The sequence below is a fragment of the Rousettus aegyptiacus genome, unplaced genomic scaffold (genome assembly GCF_014176215.1).
Source record: "Rousettus aegyptiacus isolate mRouAeg1 unplaced genomic scaffold, mRouAeg1.p scaffold_m13_p_1, whole genome shotgun sequence".
Classification (NCBI taxonomy): Eukaryota; Metazoa; Chordata; class Mammalia; order Chiroptera; family Pteropodidae; genus Rousettus; species Rousettus aegyptiacus.
The window spans coordinates 47,691,199-47,709,925 of NW_023416284.1; the positions used below are offsets into that span (position 1 = coordinate 47,691,199).

Sequence of the window (18,727 nt, forward strand, 5' to 3'; positions counted from 1 at the left end):
AGGGGTCACGCTCCATATTTTCAACTTCCAAATATAATAAATACAGATAACCAAGTGTCTACCTGATTAGTGTATTTTAAGCATTTTTGTTACATGTTTTACCCTTATATGTCATTTTTGAGTCATTATTTAGTTCCTACTGTCAAGATTATTGAAGACGGTTTCATACACTGCATGATATATTTATCCATCTGGTTAAATATGGAAAACAAAGAAAAAACAAAGAATAGAAATAGGCAGAACCAGAAGCAGAAAACAGGAGGAAAAAAAAAAAGTAGATTATAAATGCAGCGGAGACACAGGGAAAAGGTAAACCAACATGTATTGATAACTTTTTATTTGCCAACCCTATGCCAAGAGTTTTAACATGTTACTCTAAACAGAGAATACAGCTGGTTTTGACATACAAACAAGGAGGACAGGGAGATATGAAGATTCCCCTCTGCTCCCATTTTTCATTATACATGCTTTGTGGGGTTTGATTTTGCTTCTTCTCCAGTGTCTTAGTCCATTCAGACTACTACAATAGAACATCATAAACTGGCTGGCTTGTAAGCAGAACATTTTTATTTCTCAGTACTGCGGAAGTCCAAGATCAAGATACCAGCAGTCAATGTCCTGTTAGAGCCCAGTTCATAGATGGCCATCTTCTCTCTGTGACTTCACATGGTGGAAGAGGCTAGGGACCAATCTAGGGCCCCTTTTAAAAGAACACCAATCTTATTCATGAGGGTCCTGCCCTTACGACCTAATCACCTGCCAAAACCCCACCTCCAAATACTATCACATAAGTTTTAACATATTCTGAGGGGACACAAACATTCAGTCTATAGCACCAGCTCTTTATATGGCTAGAACTTCCTCATCTTTTAAGTTTTGGCCTAAAGATGACCTCAAAAAGAAGGTCTTCCTTGATCACTCTGATCAGTAAAAGCATTCTTTACCATGTTTCTTTGCATTAAATAATTTTTTAAAAAAAGACATTTATGATTTTTGTTTATTAACTTCAGACTATGAGTTTCATGAGGGCAAGGACATGTCTGTTTTGCCCACCATTGTCCTCTCAGTGCCTAACACAGTGCCTGCTATAGAGGAGGGCACAATAAATGTCTGTTAAATAAGTGAATGACTGATATAATCTAATGTTGTAACTCTCTCTATTTCTCCATCAAATCAGAAGTTCATTGAAGGCAAAAACAATGCCTCTGAGTTTTTGTCAAATTAATAATTGAGTGTTCGCTGCCATACCTGTCCACATTTTATCACCCATTTGTTGAATAAAATTTATTTTAACACTGTCTACCATATGGCCAATAAAATGAAATCTTTTTTAACTCTGATGACATAATACATTATATTATACATTAATATAATGTTATGAGTCATGATAAAATATTACGATGGAGAATATTATTGATTAAGGAAGGCAAGGAGAGAGAAGGGAAGGAAGGAAGGAGAATGGTACAGTAAATAAAGTTGTGACATAAAATAAATAGACTACAGGTTCCTGAATTCCTGGTATACAAATGCCTTTAGTGTCTTAATAATTTTGATGCAAGGACCTTAAACCAAAATACGTACCTAACAGTTCCATTTATTAAGTAATCAACTCCAAACAACTTAGTAAATATTTATGTCCTACTTAGTGGTCATTTGAAAAATAATACATATAAATTAAAAAAGAAAATAATATGTTTATTTCATTCATAAATAACTAAAACTACTTGATGAAATATGTGCACCTATTAGAAAATGCCTACCTTTTCAAACCTTGGAATCATATTGTATACTACCACTGCAATTTCTGTTTCACATTGATTTTCAAGTTGCACTTGATTTTTAATCATAGCAATTACCAAAAACCAAGCTTTGCAAAGATTGCCAGCAAAAGGAATGTGCAATCTAATGTTGAAATTGAGAGCTACCTGGAGGTAGCAGTTTATGCAGTATCTGACTGATGTCAAGTATTACTTTTTTTCCTCAAATATTTAAAATAACCTATGTATCCCTGTGATTTAATGAAAGCACCATGAATGTCTCAGAACACAGTTTGGGAACAAGGAGAAGGTCTTTGATGTCTAGCAGACATTAATTCAAATCTTGACTCTGACTAACTTATTACCAATTGTATAACCTTGACAAGTCACTGAAACCTTTCTGAGCCTTGGTTTCTTTACCTTTAAGAATACAGAAAATAATCACACTGAGTTTCTCCGAGATGAAATCAAATGAAAACACGTGTTTACATACCGCCTCAAGCACATCTCTTGGCATAGAAGAGAGCTACAGTAAATGAAAATCCCCACCACCTTCCACAAGAGAATGATATGTTGATCCTGCTCTATCCTCTTTTAATCCTTCTGTGGATCACTACTGTGCATAACAGAAAACTTTCATTGGATGTTGTGTTCATGTTCATAAAGATTCTGCACTCTTCCTTCTGTTAGGTGACTGAGCCCAATTTTTTCTATAGAGGAACCACATCTTTCTCTTAAAAATAGAAAATAGTCAGTTACCCTTAAAATATCATTGAATGCTTTTATTAATACTAGACCTATACTCTCAAAAGCTCAGATGTTTTTTTTTTTTCCTTTGACTTCTGCCTTAGGCTCCTTTTCACTACACCAATAGCAGCCAAGATGGTAAAACGGCAATCAAGTTTAAAAAAAAAAAAAAAAGGATTTTACTTTCTCTTTCTCCTCTACTTCTGTCTTCTCACCAGAGAAAATATGGTTCAATGTGGTTACAATGGGATTCCCAGGAAATTTGACTTCCCACCAATCACTTCCACTGTCTTAGAAGCGGTCCCAAAAGCTTCATTGACTTTTCCAACATGAATTTAATTCCTTCAGCCCCTGTAAAAGAAATTATAGAGAAAAAGTCAAGGATTAAATTTCTTTGTTGGACAATTAACTTCATCTGTTCTGTGAAGTGCACTTGAGAAGTAAGCTTTTTTAAGATAGGCAATATAGCATACACAGTATCACATAGAAGACCTTCAAGTAGGGCAGATCACAGTTCAAAACCTGTCTCTACCATTTATTAAGTTTGTGATTTGGATTTATGACTTTACCTTTCTGAGCCTCTATTTTCTTATTTGTAAAGCAAAGATTATTAAATAAATAACTTTAAAATAATAACAACAAATAAGGTTATTGTTTACATAACTAACATGGATAATTCAGAGTGTTTAGCATAGTAGCACAGTAGCAGGCATGTAATAGTTTCTCTGTGACTGATGCCCATTATCATCTTCATCATAACCATTGTCATCATCGTTATTTTTCTCATAAAGATAAGAAGGTCTAACTGGATCATTGCAAACCCATTATTCTTGCTTCAGTAGTGTTATTCTCCTAGGTGGAAGACCACAGAACTCGAGAAGAGATGCAAGTTCATGATTAGCTGATGTCATACTCTCTTCTGAGTTGCTGGTGCCCTTTTTGATTCAAAATAGAAATTCTTGAGTAGGACCAGAAACTTGAATCTGAGTCAGACAATAGCTGTCATGCAGAGCTCCAGTCACAGTTTTGGGATACAAGTATAAAAGTTTGATCTAAACATACAAAATAATTTGAGTACTAAATGTCTAAGGCATGAAGGAAAAAAAACAGTAAAACTCCTTAATAATATTTATATTTCTGTATTATATAACTATTTGGCTTATTATTTTGACTAAAACAAAATACCTGTAACTTCTATGTTAAATGCCATAAGAATATATTTAAAATTATTTCAAAAAGCAAGTTCTGTTTATAGAAAATTATTCCTAGACAGAAATTTGCACTATTTCCTTATTGTCTGTTACTTTCATCTTATTGATGAGTTGAATAAGAGATAGAGGACGCACAATGACTTACCCAAGGTAACTTGATTAATAAATGGTAAAGCAGAACTAAAAAAGAAATATGCCACTTTGTCACTAAATTTTTTAAAATATGAACATATTTTATGCCTTTTGTGGTTCCATTTATCACACTTGCATCTGCTTCTACTTATAAATTTCTCCAAAGATGTGTAAAGACTTTCATTCTCTATCCTGTCAACTTAGAACTTTTTCATAAGTTTCTTATGCTAAACCTTTGAAATGTCAAAATCCACAAAAACAGATTTCCTTCATCATCCCCAGAATTTCCATCAACTCCACCCTTTTTCCTGGCATTCTTCAACTCTGATACTACATTTTATGTTTCTAATGTTCTCACAGCCGAGCTCACTAGGAGGAGCAGCACAGTATAAGGGAAGATCTCTGGACTATAGAGCCTAATAGAATACTGCCTCCATGCTGGATCTTTGTCTAATTATCTGGGTGAACCTGGGCCTCACTGATTTTCAGAATCCACCTTCAGGAAAAAGAGATTAGATGATCTTTAAGTCTTCTTCCCCTTGAATATTCTTTAAAAACAAAATCAAAATAGTACCAGATATACTCGGGTTTTTCATAGGTAAATATTCCCATATAAACCTAACCAAAAACAACCCAAAAGATAAAACTTAAACCAAAAATTAAAGAAAATGGATGTTTCTCTGCAATACCCAAAGTACTTAGCCTATTACTATGAGGGCCTTAACATTTATAATAAGAGCTTCCATCTGACCGTTACCAACAAATGAGTTATAAGGCAGGACCCATTTTATTCTTTTATATTTTTGCTCTCAAGTATATTCTTTCTCTGATTTAACAAAACATTTCTCAATGTGTTACATTAATGTTCCAAACTAACAAGTTTTAATGAATGAAAAAACTGAAAATTCTTCTTTGAATTCAAATTAACCTAAATGTTAAGGAGATAAAAAAGACATAAAGTAAATTACAGTGCATAAATTTACATCAGTACTTACTCATGGGCACAGATGAACTATATTTATACCTAGAAAAAATTGGGGACAATTTGAATTATAAAAGTTTGAAATGTATGTGGGGTTTTTTTGCATATTTATTTGTCATTACAATGTTATATTCTTGGACCAATGTTGCTCATTGCATTCAATGAATGAAATTAGAATGAAGATTTAGCAGGCTAGGTTGATCGTGAGAAAACTAGAAACCTTAGAAAGAATATTTCATAGAACTAAAGAAATTAAGATTACTTGGAAAACTTACATATGTATATATTAAAACCCCTTAGAACTCTTATATGTGTATATATTACATATATATGGTTGTATCATATTACTCACATATGGCTTGTCTTAATTCAGTCCTGTGTTACAATGAGTTATATCTCATATCCCCAACTAGATTATAAACTCCCAAAAAGCATGGGTGACATCTTGTCTTTCTTTGGAACTTCTATAGTTTTTTGCATAGTGTTAGGAATATAAAGAGCATTAAAAAAAAAGTTTGATAAATAAATGGACGCATTTGAATTAGGGAAAAAAAATTAGGGCTTACTTCAGAGATAGGTATGATTCACTTATCCCAGTGCATCAAAGTGATTTAAATTTTTGAGCCCCATATTTAAATCTGAGCCAAATAAAGACATTGTCATCTTGGTTAACCATTGTTTCAATGTTTACTTTCCTTGTCCTATATTATTATATCTCTCAGGATTCTTTTGTTCATCCAGCTAATGAAATGAGGATTGGGGAGCTTCATCCTTCATTAGCTGAGACCCCCCTGTACCCACCCAAACTTGTTCTGCTAGGGAAGGACAAAAAAGGTAACATTGTGAACCTGATGTGGAAAATATGCCACAAATGCATGTGCATGACAAATCACCCATTGTAAATTATGAGACACCATAGTCTATACAAATATTTTATAAATAGTATTTCTAACATTAATCAATATGCTGTTTTTCTGTTCATAATTGTCAATGTTCAAGAGCATTATAATGTTTTCCACTTTACATTTCAGAATCAACTGATGAGTCTGAAGTTGACAAAACTCACTGTCTGAATAACAGTGTTTCCTCAGGCACCTACTCAGACTACTCGCCTTCCCAGGCTTCCTCAGGATCCTCCAACACCCGGGTTAAAGTGGGGTCCTTGCAGACAACAGCTAAAGATGCAGTACATAATTCTTTGTGGGGTAACAGGTATGTTTAGAATTCCCTCTTTTCTGTTCCCAAATGCTTATTGTTAGCAACTTTTTAAAATGAAGTTATCTTAATTTTGGAATTATTTTTAGCATATGAGTGGCATAGAAGACAGAAGGGACAGGTAAGCAAATCTAGTCCCCTGGGATTTCCAAGAGCACATGAATCCATTTTATGAAGAAAGCATTTGATTAAGGGAGAGATGGTAAGAGATAAACAGGTTTAGTCAGGACAAAAAAATTTTTAAAAAACTGTGTTTTACCAATGTGCACGTGAGCATTTCACCATTCAAAATGATGGTATGGATAAAAGTAAGATGCACATACTGCCCTTATATGCCTAATTCAATGTAAATATTTAATAAATTTTCCATTGACATCATCATCATCATTATCGTTTTATCACCACTTGGAAAAATTAAGATATAAGTGAAAGTATTTAATTTTTCCAAAATGGATCTTACTCTATATTATTTTCATTTTACAGATGAAAAACCAAAACCTACAGGTTACAATAAAGTGACCCAGGGAGGTAGTATTTGCCCAGTTCTGATTCCCTTGTTTTGTAACTTTTTTAGCTATGTTTTATGATACAAATAGCAAATGTCATCTAATATAGGTAGACAAAGACTTCTGATCATGTTTTACTGATGAAATCATTACTGTTGGCAATAAGTTCTTTGGTAATTAATGAATACATCTATTAATTGATGCCCATGATAAAAATCTTAAGTCTTTCAATTTATAAATTTGTTATTTGTGATATCAGCTGAGCTTAATTTAGGTACTTTTGGAAGATACCTTCTAAATATAATTTTCTTTGCATTAGCAAAAGCACTTAAAAGTCTTTTACTGATAAAAAATATATATTTAATTTAATATTATTAACATATAAATGATTTAGAATAAATTTAGAAAAATGAGCATTTTCTAAACATACTGTGGCCACTGGTATAAACATGCCAATGACCAAAAGTCATAATATAATGTAATATAATATAATACAATTTACATCCTAGAGAAAGATACGTGAGTATATTCCCTATACAATGAATTTAATGTCTTCAATACCTGACCTTCAAATAAATTTTATTTGAAGACAGTTTGGGTTCATTAGGTATACCAATATTTATAAGAAAGGTTCTCTCAAACAATAGTTTAGAGATGTACTGAATCAGAAATTCCGGGGATGGGGACCAGGAGGCAGGTAATTCTAATCATTAGGTTTCAGGACCGTTAATGAAGACCTATATATTTTATTTATTTATTTATTCATCCATTCATTCATTCATTCAACAAAAATATTTTTAATACCCACTCTGTGCCAGGCACCATGCCTGAAGACAAAAAAAAATCTCTACCCTCATAAGTTTACATTCTAGCAGAGGACACAAGACAATACACAATAAATATAATAGATAAGTAAATTATATAATATGGTAGAAGGTGATGATTACTAGGAAGACATAAAAGTTAGAGCAAGGTAAAGAGTGAATTTTGGGAACATGAAATAATAATGCTATCTTAATCATAAGTAAGGTGTGGATGAATGATTTGTTAAACAAAGTATAGTGGCATTCTTGGCCTCTTTTTCTCTCTCTGTCAAAGACCCAGCTCCTCCTAATTTTCATATATCTTCTTCCCATTGTCTTCACAGGATTGCACAATCTTTCCCACAACCTCTTGATTCAAAGCCATTACTTAGCCAGCGGGAAGCTGTTCCCCCAGGGAATCTACCACAGCGTCCTGACCGGCTGCCAATGAGTGACGCTTTCACTGACAACTGGACTGATGGCTCACATTATGATAACACAGGGTTTGTTGCAGAGGAAACAACAGGCGAGAATGCCAGCAGTAATCCTCTCTTAAGTTCAAAATCTAGAAACCCCGCTTCTCACGGACGCAGGCCTTTGATTAGACAGGATAGGATCGTTGGTGTTCCTCTGGAACTTGAGCAGTCTACACACAGACACACGCCAGAAACAGAAGTGCCTCCTTCCAATCCTTGGCAGAATTGGACCAGAACCCCTAGTCCTTTTGAAGACAGGACCGCTTTCCCTTCTAAATTAGAGACAACCCCCACCACCAGCCCATTGCCTGAAAGGAAAGAACATATGAAAGAATCTGTTGAAATACCTAGTCCTTTTTCTCCAGGAGTACCGTGGGAGTATCACGATTCCAATCCCAACAGGAGTCTTAGTAATGTCTTTTCTCAAATCCACTGCCGCCCAGAATCTTCTAAAGGTGTTATTTCCATTAGCAAAAGCACAGAGAGGCTTTCCCCACTAATGAAAGATATCAAGTCCAACAAATTCAAAAAGTCACAGAGTATTGATGAAATTGACATTGGTACATACAAGGTTTATAATATACCATTAGAAAACTATGCTTCTGGAAGTGATCACTTAGGAAGCCACGAACGACCAGATAAAATGTTGGGACCGGAGCATGGCATGTCCAGTATGTCTCGAAGCCAGTCGGTCCCAATGCTGGATGACGAGATGCTCACTTATGGGAGTAGTAAAGGACCACAGCAACAGAAAGCTTCCATGACAAAAAAAGTCTATCAGTTTGACCAAAGCTTCAATCCCCAAGGAGCAGTGGAAGTTAAAGCTGAAAAGAGGATACCGCCCCCTTTTCAACACAATTCCGAGTATGTGCAACAGCCCAGCAAAAATATCACCAAGGATTTGATCAGTCCTAGAGCTTACAGAGGATACCCACCAATGGAGCAAATGTTTTCGTTTTCTCAGCCATCTGTCAATGAGGATGCTGTGGTGAATGCCCAGTTTGCCAGCCAAGGTGCCAGGTCAGGCTTCTTGAGAAGAGCTGACTCCCTGGCTAGCTCCACAGAAATGGCCATGTTTAGGAGGGTCAGTGAACCTCATGAGCTGCCTCCGAGTGATAGGTACGGCAGACCCCCATACAGGGGAGGTCTGGATCGCCAAAGCAGCGTTTCAGTGACTGAGTCCCAGTTCCTGAAAAGGAATGGCAGGTATGAAGATGAACACCCTTCATATCAAGAAGTGAAAGCTCAGGCGGGAAGTTTTCCAGTTAAAAACCTTACCCAGAGGAGGCCATTGTCTGCAAGAAGCTACAGTACAGAGAGTTTCGGTGCCTCCCAAACCAGGCCAGTTTCAGCTAGGCCTACTATGGCAGCTCTTTTGGAAAAAATACCATCTGACTATAACTTGGGTAACTATGGTGACAAGCCATCAGATAACAGTGATATAAAGACGAGGCCTACTCCTGTGAAGGGAGAGGAGAGCTGTGGTAAAATGCCTGCAGACTGGAGACAACAGCTGCTTAGACATATAGAAGCTAGAAGGTTAGACAGGGTATGTTTGGCGTTTCTCTGTAAGAATATCCCTCCTGCCTTTAGTTTTACTTTATTGGCATTTCTAAGTACATGTAGTGAAGCATGAACTACATGAATGAATAGATGATCAGCATTTTATTTATCTTTATATGGTGGGGAATTTGATCACAATAGTTTTTCATGGATATTGTTTAATGCTTTTTGAACATCCATAACCTGTAGGTGAATTATTTATCAAGTCTAGCCTAAATGTTGTCAGTAAGAAAGAATTCCACTCTATTATATGGGATGGTGCTTCAATTGCTTTCTGGCCATTAAGGCAAAATGCCTCTCTTAGGACACTAAACTGTTCTCTAGTGACCTAAAGAGTATGATTTTCATTGGATCTATAAAAAAGTGAGTATTTTGCCCCTTTCTGCATGGAGTCACTTTTATTAAAGTCAGGCCTAATTTGTTTATAAAATTTGCATACAGTTACTGCTATGGGACCACTAAGGTTATTACTTCAAATGAGCAATAATCTTCCCAGCAAGAAACAGAAAAATAAAATAAGCAGAGATTGAATGCCCTCCTACACATTATTTTATTTAATAAAATTTCTGCCATTTAGAATGTTAGTCTTTATATAGAAGGAAATGTTTAAATTCAAGTCATACAACTAACAAAAATAGATGTCTTTATGAAGACAACTGTACAAATTAGTGTGTATGTTGCAGCAAAAAAGGGAAATTAATCCCAATTCAGATAAAAATTGAGTCACCATAAAGCATGGAATGCACAAAATTAAGGAGTAAAAAAATTTGCTGCCTGTTTTATTTCTGAGAGAAATCTCCTCTTTCATTTTCTAGAACTATGATCAGTGACCATCATTACTGAGTGTACTTTGTGGCTTTGATATAGAGGGCTCTGTGTGCTCTGCATTGACCTTAGAATCTTAAAGTTCCTCTTTTTGTGAAAATAGACCCTTTTGTTCTCATTTTCTAGGTTTAAATGCACAATGTAAAATGGAAATCTGGGTAATAATATACTATTAGAATGTTTCATGCAATAGTTTTATTATTTTATTTGGTGTTTTTGCTAAAAGCACAGGTTACTACATTTATATTTCCTTAAACTTTGTGTTTTCAGGTATACTCTTTTTAAATAATTGTTTGTAGGTCGTGTCTACATGACAAGAAAACAATTATTTTTAGGGAAAGAGTGAACTAATAAGTGTGGGTGTGGGTTTTAGTTTCTCATTGTGGAAATTGGTTCTGCCTTGCAAAATATTTCATCAGAATGTCTGTTTCAAATAGGTGTGCTCAGTCCCATTGAAGGGAGACTCATCAAAGCCTCATGACTGGCTGTCAGTGGGAGACACCTGGTCGGTTGTCACCATGCCTTACCTCAAGTTATACCCTCCATGTAGACAGATAACTTGGAGGGCGAAAATATTTGGGGCCAAATAATACTGTACAGTTTGGGAACTCTGGCCTCGTGTAGACACGACCATACGTAACAGGGTAAGATGAACTAGTCAAGAAAGGTTATAAGAAGCTTTTTGGAGCATATGTACAATGACTAGTAATTTGAGGCAAAAGAAGAGTGAGCGAAAACAAAGCATAAAAAAAAGACAAAATTCTGAACTTTTGGTATCATCATTGATTTACTGGCTTCTCAGATAAATGGTTCCTCTCCTTTGATCAGAGCTACTAAAAATAGGTGACTATTCTAGTTGGAGCAGAAATTTGGAGGGAGGAAGATAAGACTGGGAGACAGGGATTTGGATCACCGCAATCTGGAGGCCCTGACTGTCCCAGGTCCAGATGACGAAAAGTAACTTAATGTATTTTCCATTGCTGTGACAATACCTCCCTTTTTAATTAGTCTCCATGTATCCCCAGTTTGTTTATAATTTTCTTGGTCTGTCTTTTATTTTTACAGAGCAATTTCACTATATATTAAGTAGCTTCTCATTTAATTCTAAGAATTGAAATTACCTTAAAGTATCACTTCAAGCCATTGGATCCTGGAAGCTCTTCTCTTGTTTTCTCCAAGTAATATTTCTTTTCCCCTCTCAATTGAGTTACTGAGCAGTTCAGGCTGTATATTTACTTAAAACTTGCCAGCTACTCAACAAGATGAATTCAGGGTTCCGAAGATGTTATGTAAAATTAATTTTGACATAGCTGTGCTACTTAACATTCTGTCCGAAGTCAGGCTGCACCACAGACATGGTGTGCTTCCCTCCCAGTTAAATTTAGTTGAGCGATTTGAAAACTGGAATTCAAATTGTTGCACTGGAAACTACAAGATCTCTGTCCAGTCCTCATAAAAGAACTATCTAAGGGCCTGAACATTGGATAAACTTAACAGCCCAATGTATTGTTGGGTAAAGATTTCATTTGATACTTGGAGAGGCAGCTCCAAGTACTAACTTCAGTAAAAGATACTTGTTTTCTCCTTTAGTTTAACCTTCAGGCTCAGTGCCCCACTGTAACTGAGAGAACTTAAAACATGAAACCATGTGTCTGAGACTGCTACTCTTCTACGGGAGCTGAGAGCACAAGACTGGAAGAATTTTAAACTTTAAGCAATCGTTGAAGGCTAGATTGAAATGTTCAGTGTCATAATTTTGATATAATGATGATGAAAAATCTCTAGATGACATAATCAGGGATCCATAAAAAAAATAGGATTGGTAGATAAGGAGTATAATCATTTTTGAGATGAGTTCAATGAAACTTTGATGCTAAAATTCATTACCTTACAAATAATGTCCTCACAATAAAATAGTTGCCTGATGTTTGTTCAATAATATTGAAGTTTTAAAAAGTGTACTAAGTTAACTTCTGTAGATTTTTTTTTCAAAAATAAGAGAATTACTTACAGGGCCAAATGCTTTCACTTATTACATTTCCATGATAAACAGAAGTGTAGATTATACTGATGGAAACTATTTGATGACTAGGCATCCAAAATTTTTTAATTTTTAATGAAGTTTGTAAAAAAATTAACTATCAGATACTTGGAATGGTTTTGGATGACTTATTAAAGGGTAACTACAATGAAAATATCTTGTTTTTTAAAGATATTTAGGTATATTAGATAAATAGCATTAATAGTTCAAATCATAATTCCTTTAGTTTCATTAAAAATATCTCCAGTTTAAAATGTAAATTTTAAGAAACAAAAAATTTTAAAATATTTAGATCCTCATGCAACTTAATTGGCTATTTTAAGTAAATTAACAGTAAATTCAATCAGCCATTGGTCAAATTCAGTGAGTTTTTTGACCAGCTCTTTTTCTATAAGTAAGCCTGTAGACTGGGAAATAAAGGAGACTGATTTGGGCTTTAGCATTGCCCTGCATTAGATGTAAGCCAGAATTATGAAGCTAGTATTTGTCTTTTGTATGTGATGATCTCACAGTGGAAAAGAGACCATGAGATTTTCAGCTGACAAGATTTCATTAAGACTTTACTGTTTGAATTTTTCAAATTGATAGATTACTGCAGATGAACAACATTTATCCAAAGTCACTACTATCATGATATATAAGAGATAGCTTTTATGCCTTTGAGTTAGCAGCAGATGTAAAATGGAATGTATCTTTGCTTTTTGTCTTTTCTGTAGTTTTGGATGGTACTCATTACGTGCATAACTAACACTGTTTATTGTATGCTTCTGTCTGATCAAGTGCATGTTTTAAGAAGAAAGTTACTGTTTGCTCGCTTAAAGTTAAATGTTATAAATTTAAACATGTTCATGTAATATTCAGTTTGTTGAGCATGTGTTCACACCCTGTCACATGATTATTTCCTCTACTCAGAATGCTGCTTACAAACACAATACAGTTAACCTTGGCATGCTGCCCTATGGAGGTATTTCAGCAATGCATGCAGGCAGAAGCATGACTTTAAACTTGCAGACTAAGTCTAAATTTGATCTACAAGAACTACCTCTTCAGAAAGTAAGTATGGATTGCCCTACATGTGTCAGCATACCAAAGCCAATTAATGTTGTTTGTTCATTTAATGTGTTTAGGCTGTACATACTATCCTGCTTATAGACTCTCATGAGTCCAAAAAGCACAAGAGAAAATTATGTAGAGCCTGAACTCTTAGCTGCTAAATGAATATTTGTAACTTCACTGATTATCAGGTTCCTGCTTAACAGCTTTGCTTTTTGGATTGAGCAGGTACATGGCTTTTTGTGTTGCTTTAAGTCTCATTTTTCTAATTATTCATTTTCTTTTTCTTTTATTCTTTATTTTTTTCATATATATATATTTTTTTTTGAGATAGCTCTATCTTCTCTTACCGATGCAGTCTAAGAGCTGAGCTAGAAATCATTATTGAATTTCAGTTGATTCCATTGGAAAAGACAGAGTCCTAAATTAGAATGGAAATTAAGTAGTCGACACTTCTAAATGCTTTTTCAGCCCATTTTTCTTCACAAGAAATATTACATAGAAGTAAAACATGAAAAGCAAGTTTGTTGCTTAGCTAGTAAATTGTTACTCATCTAGGCTAATGGAAAAGTAGCAAGTTCACATAGTTTTAAAAGAAAAGTAGGCTCATTTGAAAAGGAATATGCTGTAAGAGGATACTGTCCCACGGTCAAAGGAGTGTTCCTGCTTGTTTTATTCAGGCAAAATTGAGAATGAACATTTTACCTATTTAAATTGATTAATGCCTTCTGTCTTAGTTACATTTTGATGGAGACTAATGAGTCATTTTCACACAATATATCATTATGACTATATTGTTAGGATAGTCATTAACCTAGTAATTTTTTATGAAAAAAGCAATGCAAAGTGGGGATAATAGAATGAAAGTAGCCTCCAAACACTTCTTTCCTAATAAAATTAATGAACTTATGGAACAAACTTTCATCCCAGCGAGATGAGGGTCAAAAGACCTCAAATTCATGTTTTATTGTTAAATTAATCTTAATAACAACCCCTAACTCTGGATTGTTTGGTTCCTACTGTGAGTAGAGTAATAAAATCAAAGGGACATTTATAGTCACAACTTTATCATCACTCTGAAAAAAAAAAAAAAAAAAAACTAAGTTAACATTCGAATGTTGTTTTTCCTGTCCTCAGTCTCCTGTTGCAGGACCAGTGGTATATGGGTAACTTTCTCTCCAGGGAGTAAAACAAGGTCCTATTTTGTGATGTTTGTCAATGTCAATGATATAAACACTCCCCCTATAGCAAATTTCAAAGTACTTATTAAACATCACTGAACTCAGAATTGGGGCTTGAGTACAGAGGACTCTCCTGAGCTAATACAAGTCGGCTCCAGCAAACAACTATTAATTAGCAAGACTCTTTTTGCTGGAGCCCCAACTTTAATGGATCCTGTTCTTCATGTTTTCTCAGGTGCCCAGGGCTCTCAACCTCTGCCATAACAAAATCGGTTTTCAAAAAGGTCTTGAAACTTTTTTTCAGTGAGAAATAGATGAGATATCACAATTTTAATGGGCACCTTTCCTGGAAGGCTTGACAATTAATTAATAGAAAGAAATCAAACCCTCAAACTAAAATGATGGAATTTAAAATTCAGTGAGAATAAAGAGATCTTGATATGAAGGAAGATATTGCTTGAACCCATTGAAACTATCTCATATGAATAGCTCCTCATTTGGCTAATTTGTAGCCCTGTTTACTCATCAGTCTATAATATACTACAGATATATTCAGTATCTGAAAAATGTTAATACACTTTGAAGCGCTCTTTCTCAATGTCTAAATTATCTGTAGATATAACTTAGGCACCTCTATATTGCTATATTAATTTTCTGTTGTTGTTTAGGGTACCCTAGAGAGTAGATTTATGAACTATTACTATAGCTCTAAGATGATTTATAACAGATATATGGCAGAGACTCTTCAACCTTTCTCAGTTGGGCACAGAGATAACCTGAAGGGATTCTTTTTGGAAGCTACATTAAATTGCAAACCAAGAATGATATAAGTATTGAAAGGCTCCATCTGAAAATGAATTATCATCAATATTTTATTATCCATATGGGAGAAAGAGAGAGAGAAGGGCAGGGAATGGAAAAGAAACACAGGCAGGGCAACTATCCCATTACCATCAAAACATTTTATGACCCCAAATCATCAGTTTAAGGCCTATAAACTTAAACATTTAGGCATCTGGGACAATCTTCCTAACTTAACCACCATTGCAAAAATCTTACCATGTGTGGGCACTGAGTGGTGTTGACTCAATTTTGAGACTACTCTAGGCTCTGTTTCCTTACGTGGATTCCAATCTAAGTCTCTGTCCCTTCACCTTTGCGCTCACCTTTGTGCTGCAGAGTTTCTTTAAAAGGAAAATTTGTTTGGTTTTTCTGCGAAGCTTTCATATCGCCCTCTCCTAAGATACAGCCTCTCTGATCTTCCCTTCTTGGATCCACTGACCATTGCTAACTGGTTCCATGCTTGATGCTCAGTTTCCTTGAACCCTTCTCTGCAGGAAAGGAGATAGACAAATATTATTTTCCTTTGATTTACAAGTGCATGAAAACCTATTACAACACTTTCATCTTGCTAGTTAAGATAATAAAAATTAATATTATCTATTTACAATTTCTTTGCAGCCCCTAAATATTTGTTAGCCATGAAAATTCCACAAAAATACAGGATAAGGACAATTTACACGCAAATATTTTCAGTAGATAAAATTGACAAAACTGTGCATTCTCCTGTGAAAATCCTGGAGTTGTCTTTTTATTCATAAAATTCCTGAATGATAATACTGGCCATTCTAGTTAGTTGTTATGGCAAATGACTCTAGGGTATCCTAGAAAGAATAAATGAAGTATCCTGAGGAATGTAAATTAACATCTTCATATATTACAAGTTAAGCACAGGAAACAGTTGCTGCATACATTTGTTCAGTGGTTCCCTCTTCAGGGAATATCCAGGGCCTGAAATCCAGACTCTTCCCACTGTCTTGCAATTAAAAGAAAGGAGCACTTTTTGGTATTTTCTCTGTCATAATGAGACTGTCTTTTCCTAAGTTATGCACCCAGAAAGGGGACCTGTCTGTGATTCCTACCAGCCTCCCTCTCTACCTTGGTAATTGACAGAAAGCCACTATTTGTGTAAGCCGGGGTCTTTCCTCAACACATTATTTCATTTTTGGTTTCTCTCTCTCTCTCTTTTTTTTTTAGTTACCAAACGTATCTAGTTATTTTTTTCCCTCAACTTTCTTTTTAACAAAATTGTAGTAAACTAAGTAAGCTTTGTGACTTAAAAGTGAAGCACTGTGTACTTGATAAAATCTCTATACAGTGAATACTTAATGTGGATAGAAAGGGAAGACTCTCCCAGATTTTGCTATGTTTCCAATATTTCTAATGTTTTCATATTTATTACATGCCAGGTTGGATATTGAATATTTTTCATAGATTATAAGCTAAATAAATAAGGGCTTTCTGTACTATAAACAGTAAATTACATTGTTAATGTAATTTTATGGAACTTCTTAAGAATTAAATGAATGCAAATAAGCAACAGAATTAGTTTAATTAATTTAATTTCTTTAATATTTTCATTTATTGACGCTTATTCTAATTTCCAAAAAATAATAGTACTTATGATCAGACATTTAAGACATAAATTAGTTATTAAATTATAAAGTTATTTATATTTCCTATCTATTTATTTATTCATTCATTCATTTATTCATTTATCATTTATTTACTGCCTTTCCAAAAAGCATTTAAGACAATTTTCTATGATGTTATTAATGGTTCCATGTGCTTCTTCGGATGTGTTCTGTTGTAATTAAACCTAGCTATTGTCTTGAAATTTTATGTTATCAGAGAGAAATATAATACAGTTGACCCTTGAATAGCACACGTTCACACGTTTGATGTGCACAGATCCACATATATGTGGGTTTTTTTCAATAAATACTATCAATGTATTTTCTATTCCTCATGGTTTTCTTAATATTTTATTTACTCTAGCTTACTTTATTGTATGAATACAGTATACAATACATATACAAAATATGTATTAATCAACTGTTTGTATTATTAGTAAAGCTTCTAGTCAACAGTAGTTTATTAGTAGTTAGGTTTTGGAGGAGTCAAAAGTTATATGTGGATTTTCGACTGCATGGGGCGGTACCCCTAAGATTCGCATTGTTCAAGGGTCAACTGTATTGTAAAATTTCAGTTTAAACAATCATTTTTATTATCCAGATTAATGGTAGAATAGATATTTTGATAGAAGAATAAAGACTGGAATTTATTGAGAATTTACTATCTACTTGGTACCATGAGGTACTTTAAATAACGTTTTTTCCACAAAACCCTCATGAAAGCCCTCAAAGAAAGTATTTGTCTGCATTGTATAGATGAGAAATCTGAATCTCGTTTGTCACAGAAAGGAACTCAAATGTATTTTTACTATTTTACTATTATAACCCCTGCAGCTAGCATAGTAGCAGGTAGAATTTGAATCTGACTCTGCTTGGCACACAAATTCCTGCTGTTTCTACTGTATGAAGATGCCTTCTCAAATGTTTATAAAATGTAACATTTTCCTAGAACATAACTCATAATAATTGATAAAGCTCCTTTATACACATTATCTCACATCATCTTCACAATCCAGAAAAGTAGATATTAGGAGATGAAAAAAAGGATAACACAAGTAGAATATATTAATTTATCCAGAACACATTATGACCCAAATCATTCCTTATGTGCTAGAGATACATGCCTTCTTAGTTAGCTGAAATAAATAAATGCTAGTAGTTACTTTGCACTCTTTAAGATCCATTTGCATTTCCTAAGCATTCAGTACAGTGAAAGGCCAAAGGTTGTGAACCCAAGAAAATCATAAATTAATCATTCATGCTACTGCAGCCCCAGAGACAAACAGGACTAGGGAAGAAATCACTGGCCTTTTCTAACTTCCCATCTGCAGGTGTCCAGCTGCCAAAATAAATAGTGTGGTCTCTTCTGCACTGGAGAAATTGCTATTTTTTTGCTTTTTTTTTTTTTAAATTCTACCACCATAATATTATACCATAGCACCAACTGCTTATTGGCTTATTGAAACAGACACTAATATAAATTATAATTTCAGAGAAAGAGAATCTAAATTCATGAAAATATATGTATTAATAATCTTTTCATAGAATTTTGCCTGGAAGAAGATGGCCTCACTATCTGTTGATAGTCATTCCACCATTTTTTGAATTAAATTTAGATAGCAATGTTTATACTAATACTATTGTACCAATACTATTTTAAAATTTCTAATGTTCTTTCTTATTAAATCTATGCAGATGTCTCAAATCAAATAGTACCAATATTTTATATACATTTATTTATCCTAGTTTTAAGGGTTACTT

At 34.3% G+C, this 18,727-nt stretch overlaps 1 protein-coding gene across 8 annotated transcripts in view; it reads left to right on the top strand.

The window, feature by feature from the left end:
• The window catches only part of LRRC7 (leucine rich repeat containing 7), a 440,527-nt gene that overhangs the window by 355,979 nt on the left and 65,821 nt on the right, over positions 1-18,727 (top strand). For 5 of the 8 annotated variants that reach the window (XM_016148942.2, XM_016148946.2, XM_016148945.2 and 2 more), the window contains 4 exons: positions 5,552-5,663; positions 5,861-6,041; positions 7,698-9,378; positions 13,171-13,311. In XM_016148942.2, coding sequence (XP_016004428.1) covers positions 5,552-5,663; positions 5,861-6,041; positions 7,698-9,378; positions 13,171-13,311 — 2,115 coding nt within the window. The remainder of the gene's footprint in view (positions 1-5,551; positions 5,664-5,860; positions 6,042-7,697; positions 9,379-13,170; positions 13,312-18,727) is intronic. The other 3 variants (XM_016148947.2, XM_016148944.2, XR_004955289.1) reach the window with 2 other exon arrangements.